Source organism: Mus pahari, chromosome 8, assembly GCF_900095145.1.
Source record: "Mus pahari chromosome 8, PAHARI_EIJ_v1.1, whole genome shotgun sequence".
NCBI classification, from domain to species: Eukaryota; Metazoa; Chordata; class Mammalia; order Rodentia; family Muridae; genus Mus; species Mus pahari.
Window position 1 is genome coordinate 47,600,425 of NC_034597.1, and position 25,410 is coordinate 47,625,834.

The following is a 25,410-nucleotide window of genomic DNA, read 5'->3' on the forward strand; positions in this document are numbered from 1 at the left end:
AGCATACATATGTACAACTTAAGCATACATATGTACAACTTGAGCATGCATATGTACAAGTGCATACTATGATCATCATTGTGATTGACAAGCAAAGATTGATGTAAGTGTACAATGCGTGTTAATTCCGTTTTGGGAGATCTGACTAAATATCCTTGAGTGTTTAGACTTTGGGAATGTATAGAGTTAACACAGTGTCTTGGTTCCAGCTGATCAGAAGTCTTCATTCTTAATATTAAATAAATGCTGATGTTCTGAGCCACCACACCCAGCTTTTCTGGTTTATTTTATTTTATTTTGCAGTACTAGAGACTGAACTCAAAGCCTCACATTTGTATATTCAACCACTGGCCAGTCTTGGCTACATGAGGAGACTCAAAAATTAAATAAATAGAGCGGGGGGGGGTGAGGGGTGAGGGTAGGTGCTCCCTAGACAGAGAATCAGACACGCAGAAGAAAATACTGCATGAGGTAAAAACAAGAGGGAATGTGGCCATGAGACCACAGAGGCAGAGACCTCAGTGATACGGCAACCAAGGCTCACCAAGGACTGCCTCAGCCACCAGAAGATGGGTACATAACAAAGCCCAGCTAGAGGTCGGATTTCAGCCTTTCAGCTTCTAGAAGCACAAATACTGGCACCCACGTCACAGTGCTTTGTTACAACAACCTGGGAAATGACCATGCTAGCCAGTTGCCACTGGGTTCAGAACTACAAACTGATTTTTGAATTTCAACTTATCTTACCACTAAAAGTTTCTCTTTAATGTATGTGGCTAAACTAGGTCATTTCATTTAATTAAATTTTTTTGAGACAGGTCCTCATGTAATCCAGGCTGGTCTTGAATGCACTATATAGTTGAGGGTAACCTTGAACTTTTGACGCTCCTGACATCAGCTCCGAAATCCTGGGGTTGGAGGAGCGTGATGACACACCTCAGGTTCAGGGGTGCTGGGGACCCAAATGCAGGACTCCTCATGCATGCAAGGTAAGCATTCTAGCAACTAAGCTATAGCCCCTCAACTAAAAATATATTGATATAACAGAAATGTGTCATCTCTTTCATTTATATCTGTTGCAAGTGATCAAAACTGTGCCAAAGCTGGGCGTGGTAGCGCACGCCTTTAAACCCAGCACTCGGGAGGCAGAGGCAGGCAGATTTCTGAGTTCAAGGCCAGCCTGATCTACAAGTGAGTTGTTCCAGGACAGTCAGGGCTATACAGTGAAACCCTGTCTCGAAAAAATTAAAAAAAAAAAAAAAACTGTGCCAAAACTTTGAACATAGTCTTAAAGAAACAATTGAATCATATTTTCTCTTCTTGTAGATGAAAACTTACCTCAGTTTTTCCAAGGCACTTTCTCGTTCAATACGAAGTTTAGCTAAAGATGTGTTCTCAGCTTTAAATTTTTCTATTTCTGATTCCAATTCAATAACTTTCTCTCTTAAAACTTGAGATCGAACACTGTCACCTATAAAAGAGACCATAAATTCTGAACTTCTTACAACCAAACTGTTAGCACCAGGACACTCCAAGGCCTGGCCTAACCATGTGACCCTAGACCTGCGTTGCCAGGACAACGACCCTCAATCCCACAACTCACCTGGCTCAGTTCCCACCCTCACTGGTGTGACATCATTCTCTGTATAAATTAGGGGATCACCCCCTCCTCGCTCTCTTCTCTTCTTCTCTTCCTCCCCTTGCCCCCTCTTCTTCTCTTCTCTTTCTCCTTCTCCTCTTTCTCTCTCCTCTTCTCTGCTCTTCTACTTGCTTCGCTGCCCCACCCCATCCCTGCTTAATAAACCTCTCTCACATGGAATCACCTTGGCGTGGTCTGCTGTTTGGTTTATCCGCCCAAAACATAAAACAAACAGTAGCCATCCATGAATGCAACAGCCAAGAAGGTTTGCCACAGAACCAGTGCAATTATGAACCTGGCTTTCTAAAAGCAAACAGTTTAGCCTTAAAGAATCAAGGTTTGACAGCTGCTTGCCTGCAAACCCAGCACTCAAGAAGCAGAAGCAGAAGGATTACTCTAAGTACAAAGGCAGCCTGGTCTACATAGTGAGTTCCAGACCAACAAAGGACTGACAGTATAGGTAAAAACAAACAGTTTAACTCAAATCCTTTAAAAAGACTAGCAAGTATAGAGTGTGAATTAATCACATGAGATCTGAAGGGCTAATCAATACCCAAACCAACTGTAAACAAAAGGAACACCAGCTGGACATTGACACACACTTGTGATCCTAGTGCTCTGGAAATTAAGGGAAAAGGATGGTAAATTGAAAGGCAGCTTGAGGTAAACAGCAAGTCCAAGCCAGCCCACTGAATTGGTCAATATCCTATAACTTACAAACATGCACGAACACGTGTATACTCACACACACACACACACACACTCACACACAGGGACGGTTCGGGGGTTGCATATTTCTTTTTTTATTATTAAATTTGCTATTTAAAAAGTAAATATTGAAGCTTTTGAAGACATTTTTTATTGTTTAAAATTATATGTACATATATGACTGCACATAGATACGTACGTACATATGAGTGTGGTGCCCAGAGAGGCCAGAGGCATTAGACCAACTGGAGCTAGAGTTACAGACAGTTGTGAGCCACCTCGTGTGGGTGCCAAGAACTACATTTGGGTCCTTTGTAAGAACAGCAGTGCCTTTAACTGTGAGCCTCTCTAGTCCCAAAACAGTGAACACTTTACTCTTGAGTTCAGCAATTCTAATCTGGCTATCACTTATTCCTGCCCTCCTGAAAAATACGTCTGGTCTTTACAAGATAAAAGTATGTTGTAGATAGAACATTGTAATACATGTCAATATCACAATAAAAGTACATAGGAAAAGTGTCTACAAAGAAAACCCCGAAAATGGTATGGAATTTACCTTTGGAAATTTTAATTATAGATGTTTTTGCTTTGTTACATTTTCAAGCATTCAAACTTCCTGCATATTTGAGTTTATGTGTTAGAGCAATCTTAAAATATTACCTTAAGCAAAGAGCTGGAAGAGATGATGCAACTAGTAGAGCACTTGCTCCCCTTCCAGGGGATGTGAACTGGTTCCCAGCACTCATGCAGATGGTTAACAACCACTGGAGTGTCAGCACCAGGGATCTGAGGCCTCTTCTGGCCTCCTCAGACACCACATATATATGTCAGATACACGTGTGTGTGTGTGTGTGCGCAATAGTTAGGTCTATTGTTCTGCAGCCTGTGCTCCCCGCCAAGACTCTGCTGGCCCTGAGAGGCTGAGCCTGTCTTCCGGAGATAGCTGACAACCTATCCATTGGCCACCTAGTGCTAACAGCTCTGGCAGATCAAGTGCTGACAGGCTGGCAACAAAGCATCAAGAGTGGTGGCAGGGATGGGCCTTCCCCCTTTATAAGCTCAGACTCAGTAAACACTGGGCCTTGATTGGAATTGTGTCTTGGTCTCCTTATTTCTCTTGCTGTTTCCTCCCATATAGCTCCAGCCTTCCACTCAGGAACACAGTTTATGTGGCCGCAGGCAGCTACAATGCATAAATATAATAAATGATAATATTTATACCATCATGAAAGGTCAAGTCTAGGGAAAGAAAAAATTGTATAGCAAACATACACATACTCTCTCTCTCTCTCTCTCTCTCTCTCTCTCTCTCTCTCTCTCTCTCTCTCTCTCACACACACACACACACACACACACACACACACACACACTCCACACCTTATCAACAATTTGTAATTTCTCAGTTTCAGTTCCTAGCAGTCAAGTACAAGCCACATATATTTAATAGAAAATTCCAGAGATTATCTTCAAATTGCATTCCATTCTAAGTAGCAGCACAGTGAAGCATCGTCCTTCTGTCCAGCATATATCCACGCAACCCAAAAAGTTACTCATTAGTCACTTAGGACCCATACTGGGTTATCAGATCCACTGTTGCAGAATTGCAATGCTCATATTTAACCCTTAATGTCCCAAAGGACAAGAGTGGTGTGCTGGCAATCTGATTGTGCCAAAGATAAAGTGCGTGAAAATTACATGCACATTAAAAACAACAACAGTGTAGTGGCACACACCCTGCAACATTTTCTTGTGCCTCGACTTACCTGGTGGTTGATCTTGACTCAGGTTTAACTTGGGTTCATTTTCCAAGTGTGAATCTAATTTTGGCTTTGGTTTCAAAGAAGGGAAGAATTTTACCATCAAGTCAGATGGAGGAGGAGGGCTTATGCGCCTGTCAGACTTGAAGTCTTCTCCTTTCTTGACTGGTGCAATCTTCCTTTTTATTGTTTTGTCCAGAACACATCCTTCACTCTTACTGTGGCACTGTGTCTGCGGTGTACCATAAACGGCTTCCTCTCTGGGAATAACACCATGTTCGTATGGATTCTCCTCAAGGTCTGTCCAAGATCTTTCATCATCGAAGTCAATTTTACTCCCAACTTGAGACGAGGGCAGTCTCAGTGGTTCTAATACTTTATTGTTCAGGCTCTCAACTATGTCAGACTCGTCACTGCTACACTCTTTATCAGACAGATCCAGATCTGCATCTCTCCATTTATCTTCTTGAGCCCTGGTGTCCCTAAAAGGTCCTTTGGCATCACAGACTTGTGGACTATCCTCTCTGTTGCTGAAGACCCTGTCCCCAACCTCAGTGGACGGTTTGATGGTGATGTCATGCTGCTCCTCTGACTCAGTGCTACTGTCGCTGTGGTCAATGCCATCATCCCTTGCATCCCATTGGCTCTGGGTCTCACAAGTGCTGGTTTGGAAGGCTTTCATACTACGTTTACAGGACAGTTCCCTCAAGCCATCAGGTGACCCTGAACCCCGAGGCAAGAGCATGGCCTCAAGTTCACTCTCGTTCTCATGTGCACCACCAGAACGGGGAATCTCACTGCAGTTACTCTGACCCCTAGGACCTGCCTGCTGTGCCTTACGCTGCTGCACAGCTTTGACAGGAGTAGAAGACAGCCTATGACCTTCGTTGATCTGTTGATCCCTTTCTAAGATTTTCAGTACAAATGAGGAATTACTAGAAAATGATATTTCATCAGCAGCCCGTTCCAAATATAAAAATTCATCTAATTCCAAGTTTTCCTTTTCTTTTTCTCGTTCCCAATTCTCTAATTTTTTCTGAAGAGAAAAATCAAGGGAAGATTCTGTCTCTCTGTCTGTCTCACATATCGGGCTCCTAGAGACCACACAGCCAACTGGTCCTGTGGAAAGAGGAAGTCTCTCTCTCCCCTGTGTCTTACTCCACATCTTGCAACCGGCATCCCAGGGCTTTATGCATGAAGGTACATTTTCCTTATTCTTAGCATGTACATTTCGTTCTATTTTGACCTGGTGTCTAAACTGTCCATCACATTTCTTCCCCGTCTGTATTTTCAGCCCTGGTGGGGAGAGACTTTCTCTCATCTTGGTCTTGGTCACTTTGGGTCTCTGCCTAAGTGAGGCCGAGGCAGCCTCGGATCTAGCTTTACTGTCCTTTCTAACAGGGGGGGTGCCCGCACACAGGTCTTTATTTATGAGAGCAGTTTTCCTCTGCAAACGCTGCCTGTCTCCTTCAGACCCAGACTGCTCCTCTGATGGGCTCTGCCTACTTGCTAGCTTACTTTCTTTCCCCTTTTGAAATTTACATTTAGCATTAGTAAACCTAGCTAAACCTGCTCCTCGTTTTAAAAATGGTTGCTTGGGTTTCGTTTTCGCTAGCAATGGTCCTTCTGCTTCCTAAAGTAAAAAGACAAAATCCAATTAATTTGCATATACAAGTCATCTCAGTCATTTCTGACACCAGTCTCCCTGAAGACTGACAGCTATGGCAACAGCGCTTCGCTTACCTGCAGCTGCCTCTGTCTCAGCTCTCGCTCTTCCAGTTGGATCTGCTCTTCTAAGTAGTCCTCAAATGTCTGCTGCTTCTCTCTAACGGCAGCTTTGATGGGCCTAGTCATAAAAACCAAGTCACAAACACTCAACTTACAATGTGAGTTTTTTTTACCAGTGTACCAGTCAATACCTCGGCCTGCACTCTAAGCTAACATTCTCCAGGACCAAGGGCCAGCTTAGAGGTTAACAGCAGAGACAGGCTTCACATGTGCTACACCCTGGTTCAATTCCCAAAACAAAGGGAAACAAAGAACAAGGTACGATGATGACTATGTTAGCATCCATCGTAGCCAAGGTACGATGATGACTATGTTAGCACTCCATCCTAGCACTCAAGACATTAAAGCAGGCAGAGGCCAGTCAGAGCCACACAGTGAGGAGCTGTCTCAAACAAAATAGGACAGGTAAAGGCACCTGCTGTGCAAGCCTTGAGACCCAAGTTCAAGAAAGACCCAGAACCTACAGTAAAGGAGAGAACTGATACCTACAACTTATCCTATAACCTGCACACAGAGCAGAAAGAAAATAAATTTAAACAAAATAAGCAAAAAGTCCTCTATTTACCTTCCCCTTTGAAACCTAATGAAATCTACAATCCTTCTCTAGCCCCCCAAAATACAAAAATATGTAACTCTACATAGGACTTGGGGATACTAAAGAACCCTTCTGAGCTCTACCCACTGACTGCAGACATACTCACTGTATAAAGTAACACAGTCATTATTTAACCTTAAACATAGCTTAAATAACATATTAAGTATATATTTTTAAATTAAGAAAGGTTGTCAAGTAAAGCCATATCAGAAGCTATCTGGCCTAAAATATGTTAGAAATTCAAAGATATAAAAAATTAAACTATCTAAAGATACTTTTGTTTTTGAAGACAGGTTTCTCTGTGTAGCCCTGGCCATCCTGGAACTTACTGTATAGACCAGGCTGGCCTAGAACTCATTAGAGATCCACCCGCCTCTGCCTCCAGGGTGCTGGGATCAAAGGCGAGCACCACCAATTGCCCAGCTGAAATAACATTTCTTAATTTCCCTAACTTTAACTAATGATGCAAATATAATTTGTAGCTGACACCAAGTGGGAAATTTCAACATCTGGTTTTCCTTTTTCCACAACTGTATTTAACTATAAGGCAACATTTTTTTAAATAGGAGGGGCATATCAAGGTCATCCTGTTTATTCCAGGCTGTCTTCAGATTCTGCTGTGTAGCCTCAGTGCTAGGATTACAGGCCTGAGCAACAATGCCCAGCAGAAGGTGTCCAGTACAATGTCATGGCTACTAGAACTGTCCTTACTTCCTAACTGCGGTCTCTTGCTTAATGGTATGCGACGGGTTACATCATCAGGCTGATGCTCTGAGGCACATTCAGGAGAGACAAGCAAGCATAGATTTCTCCAACACAGGGCTCAATAAGGAAGACACCGCATGGTTCATTTCTTAGTACTCTGAGTATGAGCCGTACCTTTCATCAATATTAGCCACTTCTGAGGAATCGCCACATTTTTGTAAGTTCACATCCTTCCCTTCCTGACTCCTCCCCATCTTCTTTTCCCAATGTGGCAAAGCACCTTCCCCTAGAAGAAAATTAGGGACAACTTAGTTCAAAAACTGCAGAATAAAGTTTTAAGACATAAGATGATCACAAATTACTAAAATATGTAATTAAATATAGTACATAGGGCCTATGTCTATGTAGTTTAGTTTAGTGTAGATCACGTGCCTAGTGAACACAGCCTTAAATCTGATGATCCCCGGCACCACAAAAACAAAAAGGAAGGATTTGAAAAATACAGCCAAGTAGACTGGCATGCATCTGTAATCCCAGCACCTGGGAGGCAGAGACGGGAAGACAGCCATAAATTCAAAGCCAGCCAAGGCTATATAGTAACAACCAATCTCAAAAAACAAACAAAAAAGAAAGAAAGAAAAGAAGATTTACACCAAAAAATTTAGAAAACTTAAGAACTTTTAATAAAAGAAAAATTATAAAACTACAATTAAGATAATTAAGATACATGACATTCCTCCAGAAGCTATCTCTTAAAGTAAGTGTCAAAGTCTGCTCCTCCAGAGTAGCTGCAGCCATTTTGTTCCATGCCCACCAGTCATTTCATATTGTCACTGATGCAGAAAAATAGCTTTGACTCGGAACAGAGTCAAGCTGACCACTAGGCAGAGCTTCCTGCACTTGCACATGAGCTCAGTGTGTGGGTTTTCCTTTATAAAATGGCCCTAAGAAATATCTGAGCCCAGAGTCAGCTCCTGAGTCTGGTCTGTGGCTCTGATCAATCAGTGGTGTGTATGTTCAATAAACCAACCCTGTTTAACTGAGATGGCTGAGTGGTGTCTGCAGCAATTCCAAGACCTCAACATTAAGTATATTGCTTGTTGTGGGCGGTGCACGAATTTGATCCCAATACTCAGGAGGCAGAGGCAGTCAGACTTCTGAGTTCAAGGCTAGCCTAGTCTACAGGATCAGGACAGCCAGGGCTACAAAGAGAAACCGAATCTCAAAAAAACAACAACAATGGAAGTAGGGATGTTTATAAAGTTAAAACAAGCAAATACAATGCAGAAATTTGATTGGATCACCATTTTTAAAAAGCCACTTTAGGAGGCTAGGAAGATGGCTCTTCGGTTGAAAGTACTTTCTGCTCTTGCAGAAAACCTGGATTTGGTTCCAGTATCTACATAGCAGCTCATAACCTCCTGTAAGTTGGTGATTCAGTTCTGAGGGATCCAATGCCTTCTTCTGGCTTCCTTGGGCACTGGGTCTGTGTGTGTGTGTGTGTGTGTGTGTGTGTGTGTGTGTGTGTGTGTACAAGCACTTACATATAAATAAGTATTTTTTTAAAACAGTAAAAGATCATTTTGGGGGTAAATTAACCTCCTTATATATATTAAAAGTATAGCTATATACACATTCTAATTTGTACTTCATATATAATAAAATAATTCAAATAGAGCATATGATGCCTGAATACTACCTACAATAAAATGTTCAACAAATGATATACTCATACACACACACACATACATATAGCCACAGATTTATAGATTTATAGATATACATATACGCATATTCCCATATGTATCAACAATGTAAATATGTAACACATTAACCCTATAATCACTGAAGTGATCCTTTAATTATTCTGGATATTTGAAGTTTTCCAAAATAAGAAGAACCTACACTGTATAAAAAGAAGGAGAAGAGCCAGGCGTTGTGGCACACACCACATACCTTTAATCCCAACACCTGAGAAGCAGAGGCAATGAGTTCTAGGCCAGCCTGGTTTACAAAGTGAGGTCCAGGCATCCAGGGCCTACGGAAAAACCCTGTCTCAAATACAAAAAACAAACAAATAAAGAAGGAAAGGGCATTTGACTTTTCCATATCAATGACTTCTTCTAGGTTGGGAAGAAAGCATTAGGCAAAGGGGACCTAATTCTAAATGCTAAATATAGACTCTTTTTATTATGCTTTGTTTTTCTGTAACAAAAATTACAAAAAAAATCATGAAAACATTCCATTTAAATTTTAGAAATGTTGAAAATAACTTAGACTCTATAAAAAATATTAAAAAGATATATTATCTGATGGTTATTCTAATAATGATTACAGAACATATCATAAGAATTTTCCAAGTTAAATAGAAAAAGAACACAATATCATATGATATTCATAATTACAAAGCTGTAAAGAAAAGGAAGCGGGATAAGAAGCATGGCTGTTTTGTTTTGAAGATTAGCTGGTCTGAGGAGATGGCTCAGTGATTACAGCTCTCCCCATGTTAGCACGGCGCCTGGAATTGAGAGCTCCGGAGTCCCCTTAAGTGCTGGGTGGGAATGGTGACAAGCCGAATAATTCTAGCCTCTGAAGGCAGACAGCTGATCCCCAGAGCACGACTGGCCACGCTGGAGAATCTGACTGTGACTGAGACCACCTCAAGCGTAATGGCATGATTCCTAACATCCACCCTGGGCTTCCATATGCACATGCACACACACATGCACGTACATTAAAATGGAAAATAAAAAAGATTAGCTAGTGGAATGTAACACTGTGATAGAGCACTGACCTAGCATGTGTAATGTTCTAAATTCTATCCCCAGCCTGCCTGTCTGTGCCATCTGTCTCTGTGTGCCTGTCTCTGACTCTCTCTGTCTCTCTCTCTGTCTCTCTCTCTGTCTCTCTCTCTGTCTCTCTCTCTGTCTCTCTCTCTGTCTCTCTCTCTGTCTCTCTGTGACCACACACTCATACAGAAGAGAGAGGGTAGGGAAAATACATCAGAAAAAGCCAAGTGGGCTCTGGAGTTTACCATCAAACAGTAAGACCAGCTCTCTGGCACGACTGTCCCATTGCTGGGAACACAAACGTTTTTCACATGTCACAGCTGACCTGCAGCTGGTCACACTATTACACCTGCCAAAGCTACTACGAAGACTTGTTTGTCAGCCCCCGATTCCCTAAGACACTTGATGCAAAACTCACTGCCTCCCTCTTTGAAAACCCCATGCTAGCTGTGAAGTCTGAGGAAGGAATGCGGATCAAGACCCAGCTTCGGGTCAGTGCTGTACAGCATGGGGACCTTATAATTAAAGCAGCAGAGGAGGGGGTACAATTCCAAAGGATGGCCCTTGTCTGAGGACAACTTGATAACTCAGTTATGTGACTCACCTGAAGGGTGGGTAGGACTTTCCTCCTTTAAATCATTTCTTTTCACATGTGCTTCTTGATATTGTGACTCGTAAAACAAATCAGAAGCGTTTTTTGAAGTTAATTCAGAATCTTGTTGAGTAGCTCTACAGAAATTACTTTGTTCATCGAGTAAAATGTTGGAAGCACGGGAGTTTTCTTGGGTTGGATTTGAGTAGCTGTGTGGTGGCAGAGTTAAATCTCCAGGAGACCGATGCTTTTGGCTCTGATCATCAGGCAGTAACGTACCTTATAAATGGAAAAAAAAAAAAAATCAACGAAGTTCAGGCCATCCTACAATGCTTTGACTTTTACGCAGTAGTGACCCTTTACCCCACAAAGTAGTTTTCAAAATAATAGAAGCATTTTTCTCCGTATTAGTATGTCATTTAACGAAAGTACGAAAGCCTTAAAATCCAAAGTAAACAGATGTCACATACTTTAAGGGTAGAGAATATTTATCCTAGATTTCCTATACAGACAGAAGATGGCACAGTTACAGTACACTGCTCGGAAGGCACCATTCCTGGGTCATCTGTGAAAACCCTGTCACCAAGGGACAGGCAGGCACAGGTGCAAAGCAATGCAGTTAGCAGCTCTACAAACTGAGCTGCCATTCGGACTAGTGTCCAGTGAGTAATCATTCCTTCCTCAGATCAGTTCTAAAGCTTTCATGTTGTTGGATAAAGGGATTATTACTGACATATATTTAGTTTCTATATATATGTTGCTTTTGTCTATTTTGTTTATGTCAGCTGGGCTGTATGTATCCCTCTGAACATCTCTTCTCAGAACATGGAAGGCATACTTGATACCCTGTCTGCTATACCAGCCCATGAAATCCTGCTGCCAGCCTTGTTCACCTGATTGTCTCATGGCAAAGCATTTAATAAAACAGTCCCCACTGCTGGGATTGGCAGAGTGTTTGCCTGGCATGAATAAGAGAGTCTGTGTCCAATACCCAGCACTCCATAAAGCCAGACATGGAGGTACACACCTAGAATCTCAGCACACAAGATGAGGCAAAAGGATCTGAAATTCAAAGTCATCTTTAGCGATTCATTGAGCTTAAGACCAGCCAGGGAAACATGAGACTGTCTTAAAATACACACACACACATATACACGCATACACACATGCACACAGAATAATCACTGCTACCTATTACACGCCCACTTCATCCCCAGCCCACATCTAAAATGGGAAAGTCGGGCAGTGCCCCAGGCTGTTAGCTTCGGCTCTTCATCTTTTGCACTATTAGCTCCCCACACACCCCAGCATCTAAATATTTTTGAAAGGCAGACATTCCAGCTGAATCTAAAGAGTTCTTTGATAAAAGATCCCAGGGTAGCCAATATATGATCTATTCACCCCTAAAGATCTTTAAGATCCTCTCAGAAAACTTACCAAGTTAAAATTATTTTTACAAATTGGTAAAGGAAAGGCAACCTAGAAACCTGCTGGAACTTCAGTTCAAGGAAGGACGACAGTACTATTAGCAGTCACTGTGTTTACGACACTGTGCAGTCACAGCTTGAAATGCTATTACCTTCTACTTAGACATGCTGCAGCCAAGCCTTCATAGAGCCCAAAGGTGCTACACAGGACTCTGGGGGAAGAGTCAACTGTCTTACCCGGTGCTGGATTCCACAGGCTACAGTACTGAACTGCCAGACAAAACGTGCCCACTGCTGCGATAGAGGAATGACTGGTACAGGTTAACTGTTTTCTTACTGAATCTTCAGCCTGCTTCACAGAAGGGAACTGATATCTAATAATCTCTGGGGAGGTTATATGCCCTAGGAAATAAGCCACCTATTATTGTTTTGCTAATCGGCTACTAGAATAAGGAGAGTGAATTTTCTTCTCTTTTTTAATATTTTGAGTGTTTTGTTTTGTTTTGAGAAATGGTTTCTCTGAGTAACAGTCCTAGCTGTCCTGGAACTTGCTCTATAGACCAGTCTGGCCTCAAACTCAGAAATCTACCTGCCTCTCCTCCTAAGTGCTGGGATGAAAAGCACGTGCCACGCACGACATGGGTTTCCTATAGGCATGTGGACCCTAGTAGGCTGCCGTGTTCAAGTAGATGGCCCCATACTCTTGCATATACAAGCAGCACTAATTGAACTTGTGAGCCATGAAGGGTATGTCAGGTGCAGTCAGATGGAGTATGTGAGTAGATATAATCAAAATACATTAAATTCTCAATTGATAACCAATTTAAGGCCAGCCTAGTTATCACAGCAAGTTTCTAGCCAGATGGGGCTATAGAAGGAGATCCGTCTCAAAAATATATATTATTAAATTTTAATTAAATACAATATATTTTAATAAAATTAAATATATTTAAAATTAAAATATATTTAATTTTATTAAATCTCAAACCTTGAGCAATGGCAATTACATATAACTCATGCCTATTGTAAGCCATGAAGGGGCTGTGCAACTGAACTGCAGACTCCCTTATGCAGGGAACAACACTGATTTACAAGAATGAGTAACAGTCAAACCATGGCTACTTAAGCCTGCATTTTTGACAGACGTTTTTCTCAAAAAAGAATAAATGCTGTGACCTCAAAGAAAGCAGCTCACAGTATGTGCTGCTAAAGGCATAATTTGGTCTTTCAAATAAAACCTGCAATTCTGGAAGGCAGCTGCCACAGTGAGTCTGGCAGCTGTTGCAGATTGGTACTGTTGCTTCAATTTAATAGGGAATCTGCATGTCCAAATTCTGAAGGTCCTTGTCCCCAATTGTTTTTTGTTCAGTCACTAAAGATGCCAGTGGCCAATGGCTGGGCAAAGGGAGACAGGACGGGACCCTTAGATTTTTGCTGGCTAGGATGTAGGAGAAAGGAACAGAGAGAATCACCATGATGCGATGGAAAACAGATCAGATTTAGAGCTGCAGGACAGAAAGCCAATGAGCCATGTGAGAATTTGGGTGGGTGGCCACTGGCCACTTCCCCAACTGGGCCTGGGGTGGCAGGGGAAAGTTTAGGAGTGCCCAGCCTTTGAGGTAGCCAAGGCATTTTAAAATTAACTGGCACACACACACACACACACACACACACACACACACACACACACACGTGTGTGTGTGTCTGTCTGTCTGTCTGTCTTCTCAATCGGAGATCCAGATATCTCCTGGGCAGGTGGCTGGAAGCGAGCAACCCACCAGGTGCACAAAGCAATATAGCCCAAATTTACTGCTAAAGGCAACTTTATAATACTTCAAGACATTTAGGATTGGGTTCATGGTAATATTAAAACATGCAATTTTTGTTGTTGTTGCTCTGAGATAGCATCTCACTATGTATCGGTGACTGACCTGGAACTCACTATGTAAACCAGGCTGGCCTTGAACTTACAGATATCTGCCTGCCTCTGCCTCCCAAAGGCTGGAATTTAAGACTTGAGCCACTACGTCCAGTGACACACAATTTTTTGTATTGTGTGAGATCTGTCAATGTTCTGAAAACGTACAGAACTCATCAAACCACTATTTTCTAGATGATCAATGCATTAAATCATATATATATATATATATATATATATATATATATATATATATAAAACAATTTATTCAAAACGTCTAGATACTCAACTTATTGTGAAAAGTTCATTGATATGGTTTTAGGTTCCATAATGGGGACAGCCACTTAAGAAAAGACCACTTGTTTAGCACACAGAGAGGAATATCCACAATTATCTGAAAAGATATTAAAGAACTCCTTTTCCCTAATAATGTAGCCATATAAAAGGTAGAAATTCTTTTCAGATACTTTACTAAAACAATATCATTCCAGAGACCAGATACAGCAGTACATGAATCAGCTGACTTCTTTCAATCCAAACAAGACAGTCTTTTGAGTAGATGCCCAAAAGTGGTACAGCTACATCTTGTGGTAGATCAGCTTTCAACTTTTTGGGGGAACCTCCATACTGTTTTCCAGAATACAGGCCCACAAACACTCAGACTAAAAGCCTGCTCTCCAGTGGGTAACTATACTGGGACGTGGCAGACCTTTGAGGAGGTGGAGCCAAGTAGGAAGGAATTAGTATATTGAGGATGTCCCCTGGAAAAGGACACTACATCTCAGCCATCGGGAACTGAGCAGCTCCTCCATTACCTACTCCCACCATAGCACATGAAGCTGCCTCAGAGCCACAGCCACAGGACCTAGCAACATGGGCTAAAACCTCAGAACATAGGGCAAATCAACAGTACTTCTTTCTACACTGTTTATCTTGGGTATCCCATCACAGCAATGAAGGGCTGACTGACTCACTCATAATCACACTCTTTACAACAGCAGCAACAACAACAACAAAAAATCCTTGGGATATATCAATAATTTAAGAGTGCAGTTGGTGGGGTGGGAAAAGAGGGAAGACAGACAGAGACAGACAGTGACCACAGTACAATGAGTATATATGTATGAAATACCACAATGAAACTCACTATCTTTAATGAAAAGTGAAGAAGAAAATAGACTGTGTCATAAAAACAAAAAAAGAAAAGAAGAGAAAAGAGAAGAAAAGAAAAAAAAAGAGAGGGAGGGAGATAGATTTTGGGTCTTGAAACCACAAAGTCCGATTCCCTATGCCGCTCAGCAGCAGAACAGATGCCCAGCAGGCACAGGGCTCTAGGGCCACTATCCAGCACCAAAAACAGAAGTCAGATTAAGAAAATTTAAAATTCGTTGTGTTCAAGCTAAGTGTCCCAAATTCAGTGTGGCTAGTTCTTACAGAAGTAACTTCAATTTCCCCCCACCTCTCTATCATATCTGTACTTTACAATAAAAAGTCATAACCTTGCATTCAAATCATCTTTAGTGCTTATGGATTCCTTAAAGCAAATTATAAACTATTCAATTATTTTAAGATAAGCTAGTAAGTGTGGTGCTACACCTGGGAGATAGAGGTACGCAGAGCTCTGAGTTTGAGGCCTGTCTGGTCTACATAAAGACTTCCAGGGCAGGCAAGGCTACGTAATGAGATCCTGACCCTGTCTATAGTGCATGTGTGTGTGTGTGTGTGTGTGTGTGTGTGTGTGTGTGTGTGTCTGTGTCTATCTGTCTGTCTGTCTGTCTATGTACAGATATATAGATATATAGATAGATAGATAGATAGATAGATAGATAGATAGATATAGATATAGATATAATTTTATATAGATATAAAGACTATAGGATTTCTATATTTCTCCAAAAAAGCATCCACATTTCTTATTCCCCCAACCCCCTTCTACCCAGCCACACTTAGCACACTCATTTAAAATACTCATGCCAATGCCTTCTCTGTGTCCTCAGTGTCCAGCACAGTAACTGAACAGCACAGGCCTTTCCTGAACCTCTAAAGTGTGTCTCTTACAGAGAAGTGCCAGAAAAGCCGACATACTGCTCCAGATCGCTGCTTGTAATTTATGAAACATGATCCATTGAAAATGTTACCAGATGAAAAGTTTCACAGTTAGGGCTGGAGATACAGCCCAGTTGGTACAGTATTTGCCCAGCATGCAAAAAGCCCTAGGTTCAATCTCCCATACTGAATAAACTGAGCATGGTGGTACACACCTGTCATCTCGGCATTTTGGAGGCACAGACAAATGGAAAACATCCCTACTACTCGCACCAGGCACAATAACACGCACTGATGTGGGATCTGCTCATCCTGAATCAGGACTGAGAATGTGTTTGTAACTATGGACTGTGGTCAGAAAAGCTTCCAAGCCACTGCTCCAGATCAAATGTCAATGCTCTTTTCTCTGGCAAGCTCCTGAGGTGTTCTGTTAACAGACACAGCATACAAGACAACACTGCCTCCTACTACCCTGGGAAACACAGCTCTTCAGTCAGGCAAAATGGTTTCCAGTTTTACCATTGTAGCCCTGAACAGTTTCCATGCATCAGCCGGAGCTGGATGCCAGTAACTATACATGTCACTTAGCTTCTAGTCTACTGTGGTTTTCACCCCAAATCAATGACTGCTAGCAGGGCCTGTGGCTCAGTGAGCACATGCGTAGAGCGTGTGAGGCCCTGGGTTCAGCCCTCAGTGCCATGTATAGACGAGAATGTCTTGAAGATAGCACATGCGCTCCAGAATGCTAGAGCACCTCCAGTCCACGCATGATTACATCATCGTTTCACACTTATCTACCTGGCCCTGAAGAAGCTGGAATTTCCCACCCGTGACAGGAATGTAGAAATGTTCTGCCAAGCACTTAAGAAGCAGACGAAACTGTCTCATCTTAACTGATGAGGAACGCCTACCTGGAAACACACGCTGCGCAGACACCATGGTGAGCAGTTTCTCTTGCTCCTCCATGAGCCTCTGCAGCTGTTCCAGCTGCTGCCTCTTCAGCTGCTCCTGCTTCTTCTGCTGGATCTCTTTCAGCTTTTAAACGTAAAATCAAAGTGGAGTTATGCTTCCTGACGTCCCATACCATTGATCATTTCTTCATACTCCCTCCCAGATTGTCCCTGACAAATAATTTCAGAGAAAAGACTCCCCAAAATGTATCTCTTTGCCACAAGAACAGATTTGCCTTATAAATGTTTCTACCAGCTTCCCAGTTAAAGCCACCCATTTGGGGTGTTTATCCACTGTGGTAAATATTTGCCACAAGAACACTAAAATCTAATTTCTTCTAAAGGATATCATATCAGTATCTCAAGAAATTGGGGGGGGGGGGCTTTTGAGTTTTGTAAGAGGATGGGTGTACCAGGACATCGACTATTCTCTGATATTTGATCACCCATTTCTAACTTCATTCTTACCAAACGAGGTGGCAATTGAAAAACATGAATTTATCTTAACTGCTTCATTTTATGTTTATATATGTACATGAATGTCAAACACATCTTAATACTTCCCATTAGACAAAAAAATTGGAATTTTGAGGCTTCTGAGTAAAGAGGAAACAAGATGACTGGTCATACAGTAACTGTAACAATACAAATCAATATCTATAAGGCCAGACCCTACCTGTTCCAGCTTTTTTAAAAGTGGGTTTTTATTAGCTACTTCTCTGAATTCACCCTCGAGACGAGGCGTAAGGTCATTGTTGTTATCCTCCTGGCATCCCAAGGCATCCTGATGTGATGCTATTGGCTCCTTTCTAACTGCAGGAAAGACTGGATGAGCTTCAGGGTTTTCTGACCATGGTTTATAAGGTCCTCCAGCCTCCAACTTCTGTTCTTCATGAAATGAATCCTCTTCACTACTAAAACTGAAGCTATTTGAAAAATGGGTGGCTTTAACAGGAAAGCTCGTAGAAACATTTGTAGCTGCTTGCTTCTCATCTGCTTCCAAAATAGGAAATCCTCGATTTAGTATGACCCCAGCCCGAGAAGGACTGGTCATCCACTGGGTTAGGAAGTTCTGCCCACTGTTTAATTCTGAAGAGGTTGGCATCAGGAACATTTTAATCTAATGACCCGATTTAAACACTGGAAAATCCAGAGCACCTATTGACTTCCAACACCTGTAAAAAAGAAAGCCGACAATAAGTGTTCATTAAAATACATGCTTTACCCAAAAGTAGACCAAGTCTCAACCCAACACAAAAACTAATATTAAATATGCAAAAGACTATTAGGGATTGACAAATTAGTTCAGTGGGTAAAGCCCAGATGACATGAATTCAATCCCTAGATCCCACATGGCAGAAAAGAACAACTGCAAGTTATCCTCTGAACTCAGCATTCATGCACAGCATACATGCAAACGTGTCACACACACAGACACACACACACACACACATGAATTTTAAAAAACTTTAATGAAAAAAGCAATTAAGCAATAAACTGCTTGGTTGGCTTGAATTTTGCCTTCAAAAACCTTAAGTGAGTAGATCAGAAACACTACTGATACAATCATTTAGTCACTAAGATATACGAGTGCTATATTACTTAGGAAGACAATCAATGCCAGATACTACACACTTGTTTCTTTGCCCTGTTGGGGATGAACAAAAAAGTCATCACCCTAACCCCCCCCCCAGCTCCGCCTGCAGCTGTAACCCTGCTCCTGACCTGACAACTCCTCAGCCACTGGCAGTCCTGGCCTGTCTTCCAGATGGCCCTGGCACCAACAGTTAGCACTAATCTCAGGATCAGTGATATTCTGCTATCGTGATCATTCACACTCTACCAAACTGTGGAGATCCTGGAAGAACCTATGTATCCTCCACTGCTTAGCCCCACGAAAACAGAAGGAAGGTGATAAATTTACTTGCTAAAATTGTTTTAAAAATAAGCCAGAAGTTTGCATTTAAAATAAATTCCATACTCCAAAGTATTATTTGTGTTCACTCAATATTCAACAATACAAATTACATTGGCTCAAGTTATAGGAGTGTCCTGTATGAATCATCAGACTTTGGTGTTGAACTACACTACTGTGTAAGTAAGGAAATACAGAGGGAAAGTGGGTTCCTTTAGTATGCTTGATTTTCCTCTACTAACATTTCTAATTTCATGTTCCTCTGTTTGAGACTCTGGGTACATATGGCTGTTAACAAGCACCTTAGGGTTTCTACTGCTGTAATAAAACACCATGACCAAAAGCAACTTGAGGAGGAAAGGGTTTATTTCACCTTACAGCTTTTAAGTCCATCACTTAGAGAAGCCAGAGCAGGAACCCAAAGGCAGGAACTGATGTAGAGGCCATGAAGGAGTGTTGCTTACTGGCCTGCTCCTCATGGCTTGCTCAGCCTGCTTTCTTATAGCACCCACAACTACCAGTACAAAGGTAGCACTCCCAGTGAACTGGACCCTCCCCCATCAGTCACTAAACAAGAAAATTCACCACAGGTCCTGCCCCCAAAGTGCTCCCCAACTGCACAATCACCCTGACTCTGAGACATCAGAGATGAAGAATCATTTTCTGGATTAAACTCTTCAGAAAGACCTCCATGGTCCTGGCTGCCACAGAAGTCATGTTGAGATTCATCTCCAGTGCTGCTGTGGGATGTCTGTGGGATGCCCATGCTGCAGCTGGAAACCATGTGGAAGTCTATGATCCACGCTGCCATGAGCTGCTATTGGCAAGGAAGCTCCTTCTGCAGCTGCATTGGTGGTGACTGCGGAGTAAGTTATGAGTGGCACTCACACCTGAGAATGAGAGGCACTAAAGGCTTCTGTGACAGGAGTCCTTCCTTAAAAACTGTGATAAGGATGCTAGTGTAGCTCTTCACAGTTTATGGCTTCTGATGGGGGGCGTGGGGAAGGACTCAGTTTTAAGTGGCCGGCCACCAGAAGTTTGATCATGATCCTGTGAGTACACTGAACTTAACATACTTTTCCTTTCGGTGGGGATGAGGTGGCACAAGGATGGGAGAGTGGGCCTGGGAACAATGGGAAGCTAAGGTGACCGGGGTGCATTGTATGAAATCCCCACATGATTAATTAAAATATTATGTTTGGGAGGGGGAGAAATAAAGTGAAGTTAGAAAGAAAGAAAGAGAGAAAGAGAGAAAGAGAGAAAGAGAGAAAGAGAGAAAGAGAGAAAGAAAGAAAGAAAGAAAGAAAGAAAGAAAGAAAGAAAGAAAGAAAGAAAGAAAGAAAGAAAGAAAGAAAGGGGAGGGAGCACTCAAGTTTTGAATCTCCTGAAGACTCTGACCCACTGCTCTCCTTTATGTCTTCCTCCCACTTCCCAAGATCTCTAGGATCCTCTCATTTAGTTCTTAAACTTTTCTGGCTGAGATACTGTGAGAACAGAGATGCCATTCACTGACATGAGAAAACTGGGGACAACACACGTTTGGGGAGTAAGGAGTACCTGCAGGGCCTCACCTCACATGTTAAATAAACACTCTTCCCACAGAACTGCATCCAGAGGATCTAGATCCACAGGGAAGGATGCTCATGATGCCTTTAGATGCCACTGCAGACTTCATTTTTATTAAATCTATGCTCACTAACTGTTCTCAGGAAATCCGAGGAATATACAAAGGAGGGAGGAGACACAAGACGCTGGTAGGAGACAGTAGATGCGTTGGCTCTGTAGATGCTTAGGAGCTGGAAAGAGTCGGATATTAGAATATAAGGCAGATGAGAGAATAAGAGGGTAGAGTGGAAGAGGTGAGGGGCAGCCTGGGAGCCTAGGGCATCTTGTGGACATAGGTTTAATCACACACACACACACACAGAAAAACACAAAGGTAAATAAACATGTGTCTAGCTTTCCAAGTGGCATATAAAAATATACAAAAGACATAAACAGAAAAATAGATAAAAAAGAAAACAGATACACCAAAATATGTTCACTCTCATGCCACTAAAAAAACAGAAATTACGAGAGTAACAATATACCTTTGTTTTTGTCCCCATACACTGAATTGGCAAAGACTAAAGGCTGCTAATATTTAATATGAAAAAAAACAAATTATTTTATTAAGTTGTCCTTAGAGATATAACATATTTTGCAGAGTAAGGCAGGTAACTATCCAAACCATAAAATGCACAAAAGCCTTGATCTAGCAAGTTTGCCTTTAGGCATTGTGTATCTCTGTTATATGGGGACAAGTTCGCACCCGCAATGAAGGGAAAGTAAGCCAGGTACTGTGACCTACACCTGTTATGCCAGCACTGAAGAGACTAAGGCAGAGGGAGTTCCAGGCCAGCCTGAGATACAGTGTAAGCCCCCACCTCAAGATGTTTACCATATGTGAGGCCCTGGACTCAGTACCCTATATTAAAATAAATAAGCAAGCCAAGTACAGTAGCCCACACCTATAGCTCCAGCACTTCAGAAACTGAGACAAGCAGACTACCATGGGGCCAGACTAACCTGGCTTACACTGTCAGTTAAGTAGTGCTAGCTACACTACAGAGTGAGACTGTCTGGAAAAATCCATAAGAGCTGGAAAGATGGCTCGGTGCTTAACAGTTCTTCCTGTTCTTCCATAAAACCCAAGTTGAGTTCTTGGCACCCACATGAAACAGTTCACAACCACCTGTAACTCCAGGGAATCTGATGCCCACCTCTGACCTCTGCCAGCACCTGCACCCATGTGGCATACACTCATTACATTTACACACATACACATAAATAATTAAAACCTTAAAGAAGTGATGCAAGACATACCGTTAATCATAAAGTACAGAGCAAGAGCAAATGTAGTATAGGAAATATAGACGGGCTGGAGAGATGGCTCAGTGGTTAAAAGCATTTACTTCTCTTGCAGAGTTAAGTCTCAGAACCAACACAGTGCCTCAAAGCCATCCAAAACTCCAACAGCTGGGGATTCAACACCCTCCCCTGCCCGCTGAGGGCACTGGGCACACCACTGGTGCACATGCATAAAGTCAACTAGCAAACCGGGGGGGGGGGAAATGGAATCATAAAATGGAGATTGGCAGATACCCAGTGTGGGGGTTAGTTCTTGTCACTGAAGATCATGGGACCTCACCTGAGGAACTGCCTCCATCAGACTACCCATCAGGTTGCTTCCATTAGGCATGCTGTTGGGGGGCATTTTCTTGATTAATGACTAGTGTGGGAGGGCCCAGCCACTGTGGGCGGTGCCTCTCATAACCAGGTGGTTTGGGCTATACAAGAAAGCAAGCCATGAAGCAAGACTCTGCAAGACAGAGCATTACTCTGCCGTGGTTCCTGCATCAGTTCCTGCCTCAAGCTCCAGCCCTGGCTTCTCTGGATGATAGGTCATAACGTGTAAGCTGAAATAAACTCTTTCCAAGTTGTTTTCAGTCAGTATTTTACCATAACAAGGAGAGCCAAACTAGAACACCCAGAAAGATAGGGGCTGGTTCTTACTGGGAAAGGGCCCCAGCCTGCAGGGAGTATTTACACTGTATTATATACTTAAGAGTAGCATGCATTCACTAGCTATCCAGTAACTGTTAATTCCTGAATAGTAATTTCCTTTTAATCTGTTGTAAGAAAGATAATCCTAATTGGTTTTACATTAAGAACCTACCTATAAAGGCATGGTAGGGATTTTTCAGTTAACCTTGGTTAAAATTCAACATCCTTAGTAAGAAATTATGCTCACAAGCATAACCCCAGCACTGAGGAGGGAAGCTGGTCATCACAGGTGTGAGGCCGGTCTGGACACATAGCAAGTTCCACAAGACAGTGTGAGTGGAAAGTGAAAAACTGTCTTTAAAACTAAACAAAACCAAAAACCCAGAGCTGGAGAGATGGCTCAAAGTGGGTAAAGTGCACAAGCCTGCACAAGCCTGGCAATGGGAGCTGTTCCCGGAACCCACATAAAGGTGAAAGGAGACACTGACTCCACAAAGTTGTCCCCTACCCTCCTCCACACATGCATGACACGCATGAAATCCAACACATATCATATATATATATATATATATATATATATATATATATATATAGCAATAATATTTGTAAAAGGTAATCTTTAAACTAAATAAATAAATCTTAATTTAGAAAGTAAACAAGTTGCAATGTAACTCTGTAAAGTGAAAATCGTCAACAATTCCCTACTAGACTGACCAAGGTGTAATGGTTTAAGGCAGCATCTTAACATTGTCTACACACACACAAACACACACACACCTTTTTTTTAAAGCACTAAAACGTCCGTACCTTTGCTACAAGTCCATTACTGTGGTCCTAAAACTATACTTACTGCCAATTTTAAGTATTGAAATACTGATTCACAGTTGGGTATTGGTGATGCACACCTGTAATACAGTGTTCGAGGTGGAAGGCTAGCTTGGGCTACATAGCAAGCCCTTGTCTCAAGAACGCCAAAAAATTTCCCCTAAATCTGTTTCTTATTACTTATACGAAGGCCTAGGTAAACTACAAATAATAGACTGTCTAGGACAGTATGTTATGTGTAAACTCAGATATTAAAATCTGAGGTACAACACCACCTGCTTATCAAGCTGTAATCATTACCGTAAGTTAATTGTACATAGATAAAGCTACCTTTAAAAAAAAAGCAACTAATTGAAAGCTTTGACATCTTTCTGTTCAAAACATAAATTATCTGCACTGGAGAAGGAGGAAGTTACGAGGAGACAATTCAGACCTTGATTGAGGAAGATACGAGGAGACAATTCAGACCCTGAAAACTTTCGGCTGACAGGTCCGCCTCCCCTGAAACAGCTCTTCTTGAAAGCAACAAAGCTTTTGGAGAAGCCGGGATAAGGCCCCCTGAAAGACTGCAAGAGGCGCCACTGCACCCGGCCCGGCGAGACTGTGTCCCGAGCGTGTCACCCGGAACAGAAACACGCACCCTGGTCCACCCCCTTGAGGACCGATCGCCCGGGTGCTCGGAAGAACAAAGCGGGCTTAAGCCCCGGAACCACCGCCGCCCGCGGGCGCCCAGCCCTCCGCACCATGCCAGCCCCAAAGCCCAAGCTGGCCTCTCAGGAACCGTGCGACGGACAGGCTCCTCCGCTCCTTTCGCCCACTACTTACCGTTCTTCGAAGACACAGCGGTTCAGACCGCTCCGACCATTGATACAGTCACCACTTAGCAGGCCCGGCGTTTACGAATGAGCCGCCACAACCACCGCCGCAGCCAGAGCCCCGCCTCCTGGACTGGCCCCGCCCAACTCTTGTCCAATGACTCCTGGGAAATGTAGTTCCTACAGTCCCTGCGAGCCTGCGCGCAGGCGCCTCGGACACATGCAAACTACAACTCCCAGAAACACTGCCATAAAGGTTGCTAGGGGATGCGCTTTGCGCGCTCTTTTGCGGCGGGCACTGGTCAACAGCTGTTGTTCTGAAGTCAACCCATTGATACCTGTCCCCTGCGGTAACAGAGAGCGTACTCCACTGTGCCAGGAACACGAGATTCAAACCGTATCTAAAAGACAACAGGTTTGGGAGAGTTTCGTTGCCTTAGCTTTTCTCTTTGGATGGGTTTGATTTAATAAAGACCTTTTTAAAACAAAAAAGTGACACTGCTTGGTAGGACGAATAAGTGAAGATAATTTCCGCGGAAAAATTTACTCCGGAAATAATCATCCATTATGTGGCTAGTCGATGGCTTCACAAAGTGTGTTCATTCAGTGTTTAAATGTTATATGGAATACTGAAAGTGCAGATATTAAAATTATATATGGAATGCTGAGCACAAATTTCACTGTTTGTTTTGCCACCAGAGGGCTTCCAAAATACAGACATGACCCTTTAATCTAGGATGCTACAATACTTCAAGTTACCAGTTTTTAGACCAGGTTTGAACAAAATTGTAAACTAAATAACATCTATTTTTTAAATATCTAATTTTACTATTTTATTTTTACTTTATATGGAAGCATATTTTGCCTGCATGTTAGTATGTGCCCTGACATGTATGTCAGAGGGGCCATCGGATCCCATGATCCCATGGAACTAGAGCTACAGATGTTTGTGAGCTACCGTGTAGGAGCTGGAAACGAAACCCAATCTTGAGAGAGAGAAAACAGCAAATGCCCATAACCACTTGGCCATCCCATCTTCCCTTCTCTGGTTGATCAAATGCTTGCCTAATATGGTCTATCCTCAGCACTGTATAATCCAAAAGTGGTGGCCAGTCTCTCAGGTGGGGAAAGTAATCAGAAATTCAAGGTCATCCTCCAATATAGAGTAAGTTAGAGGCCAGTATGTAACATGAGATTCTATATAAAAAAGGACATCTGGGGCTGGTGAGATGGCACAGTGGGTAAGAACACCCGACTGCTCTTCCAAAGGTCCGGAGTTCAAATCCCAGTAACCACATGGTATCTCACAACCATCAGTAACAAGATCTGACGCCTTCTCCTGGAGTGTCTGAAAACAGCTACAGTGTACTTACATATAATAAATAAATAAAATTA

At 42.4% G+C, this 25,410-nt stretch overlaps 1 protein-coding gene across 1 annotated transcript in view; it reads right to left on the reverse strand.

Moving 5' to 3' along the window:
* The window catches only part of Cenpj (centromere protein J), a 42,346-nt gene extending 18,235 nt beyond the window's left edge, over positions 1-24,111 (reverse strand). The window contains exons 1-8 of the mRNA XM_021203372.2: positions 24,026-24,111; positions 17,591-18,089; positions 16,876-16,999; positions 10,586-10,852; positions 7,367-7,478; positions 5,848-5,950; positions 4,111-5,737; positions 1,339-1,471 (exon numbers count right to left, since the gene is read on the reverse strand). Of these exons, the coding sequence (XP_021059031.1) occupies positions 1,339-1,471; positions 4,111-5,737; positions 5,848-5,950; positions 7,367-7,478; positions 10,586-10,852; positions 16,876-16,999; positions 17,591-18,028 (2,804 nt within the window). The 5' untranslated portion in view covers positions 18,029-18,089; positions 24,026-24,111. The remainder of the gene's footprint in view (positions 1-1,338; positions 1,472-4,110; positions 5,738-5,847; positions 5,951-7,366; positions 7,479-10,585; positions 10,853-16,875; positions 17,000-17,590; positions 18,090-24,025) is intronic.
* Positions 24,112-25,410: the final 1,299 nt, after the last annotated feature.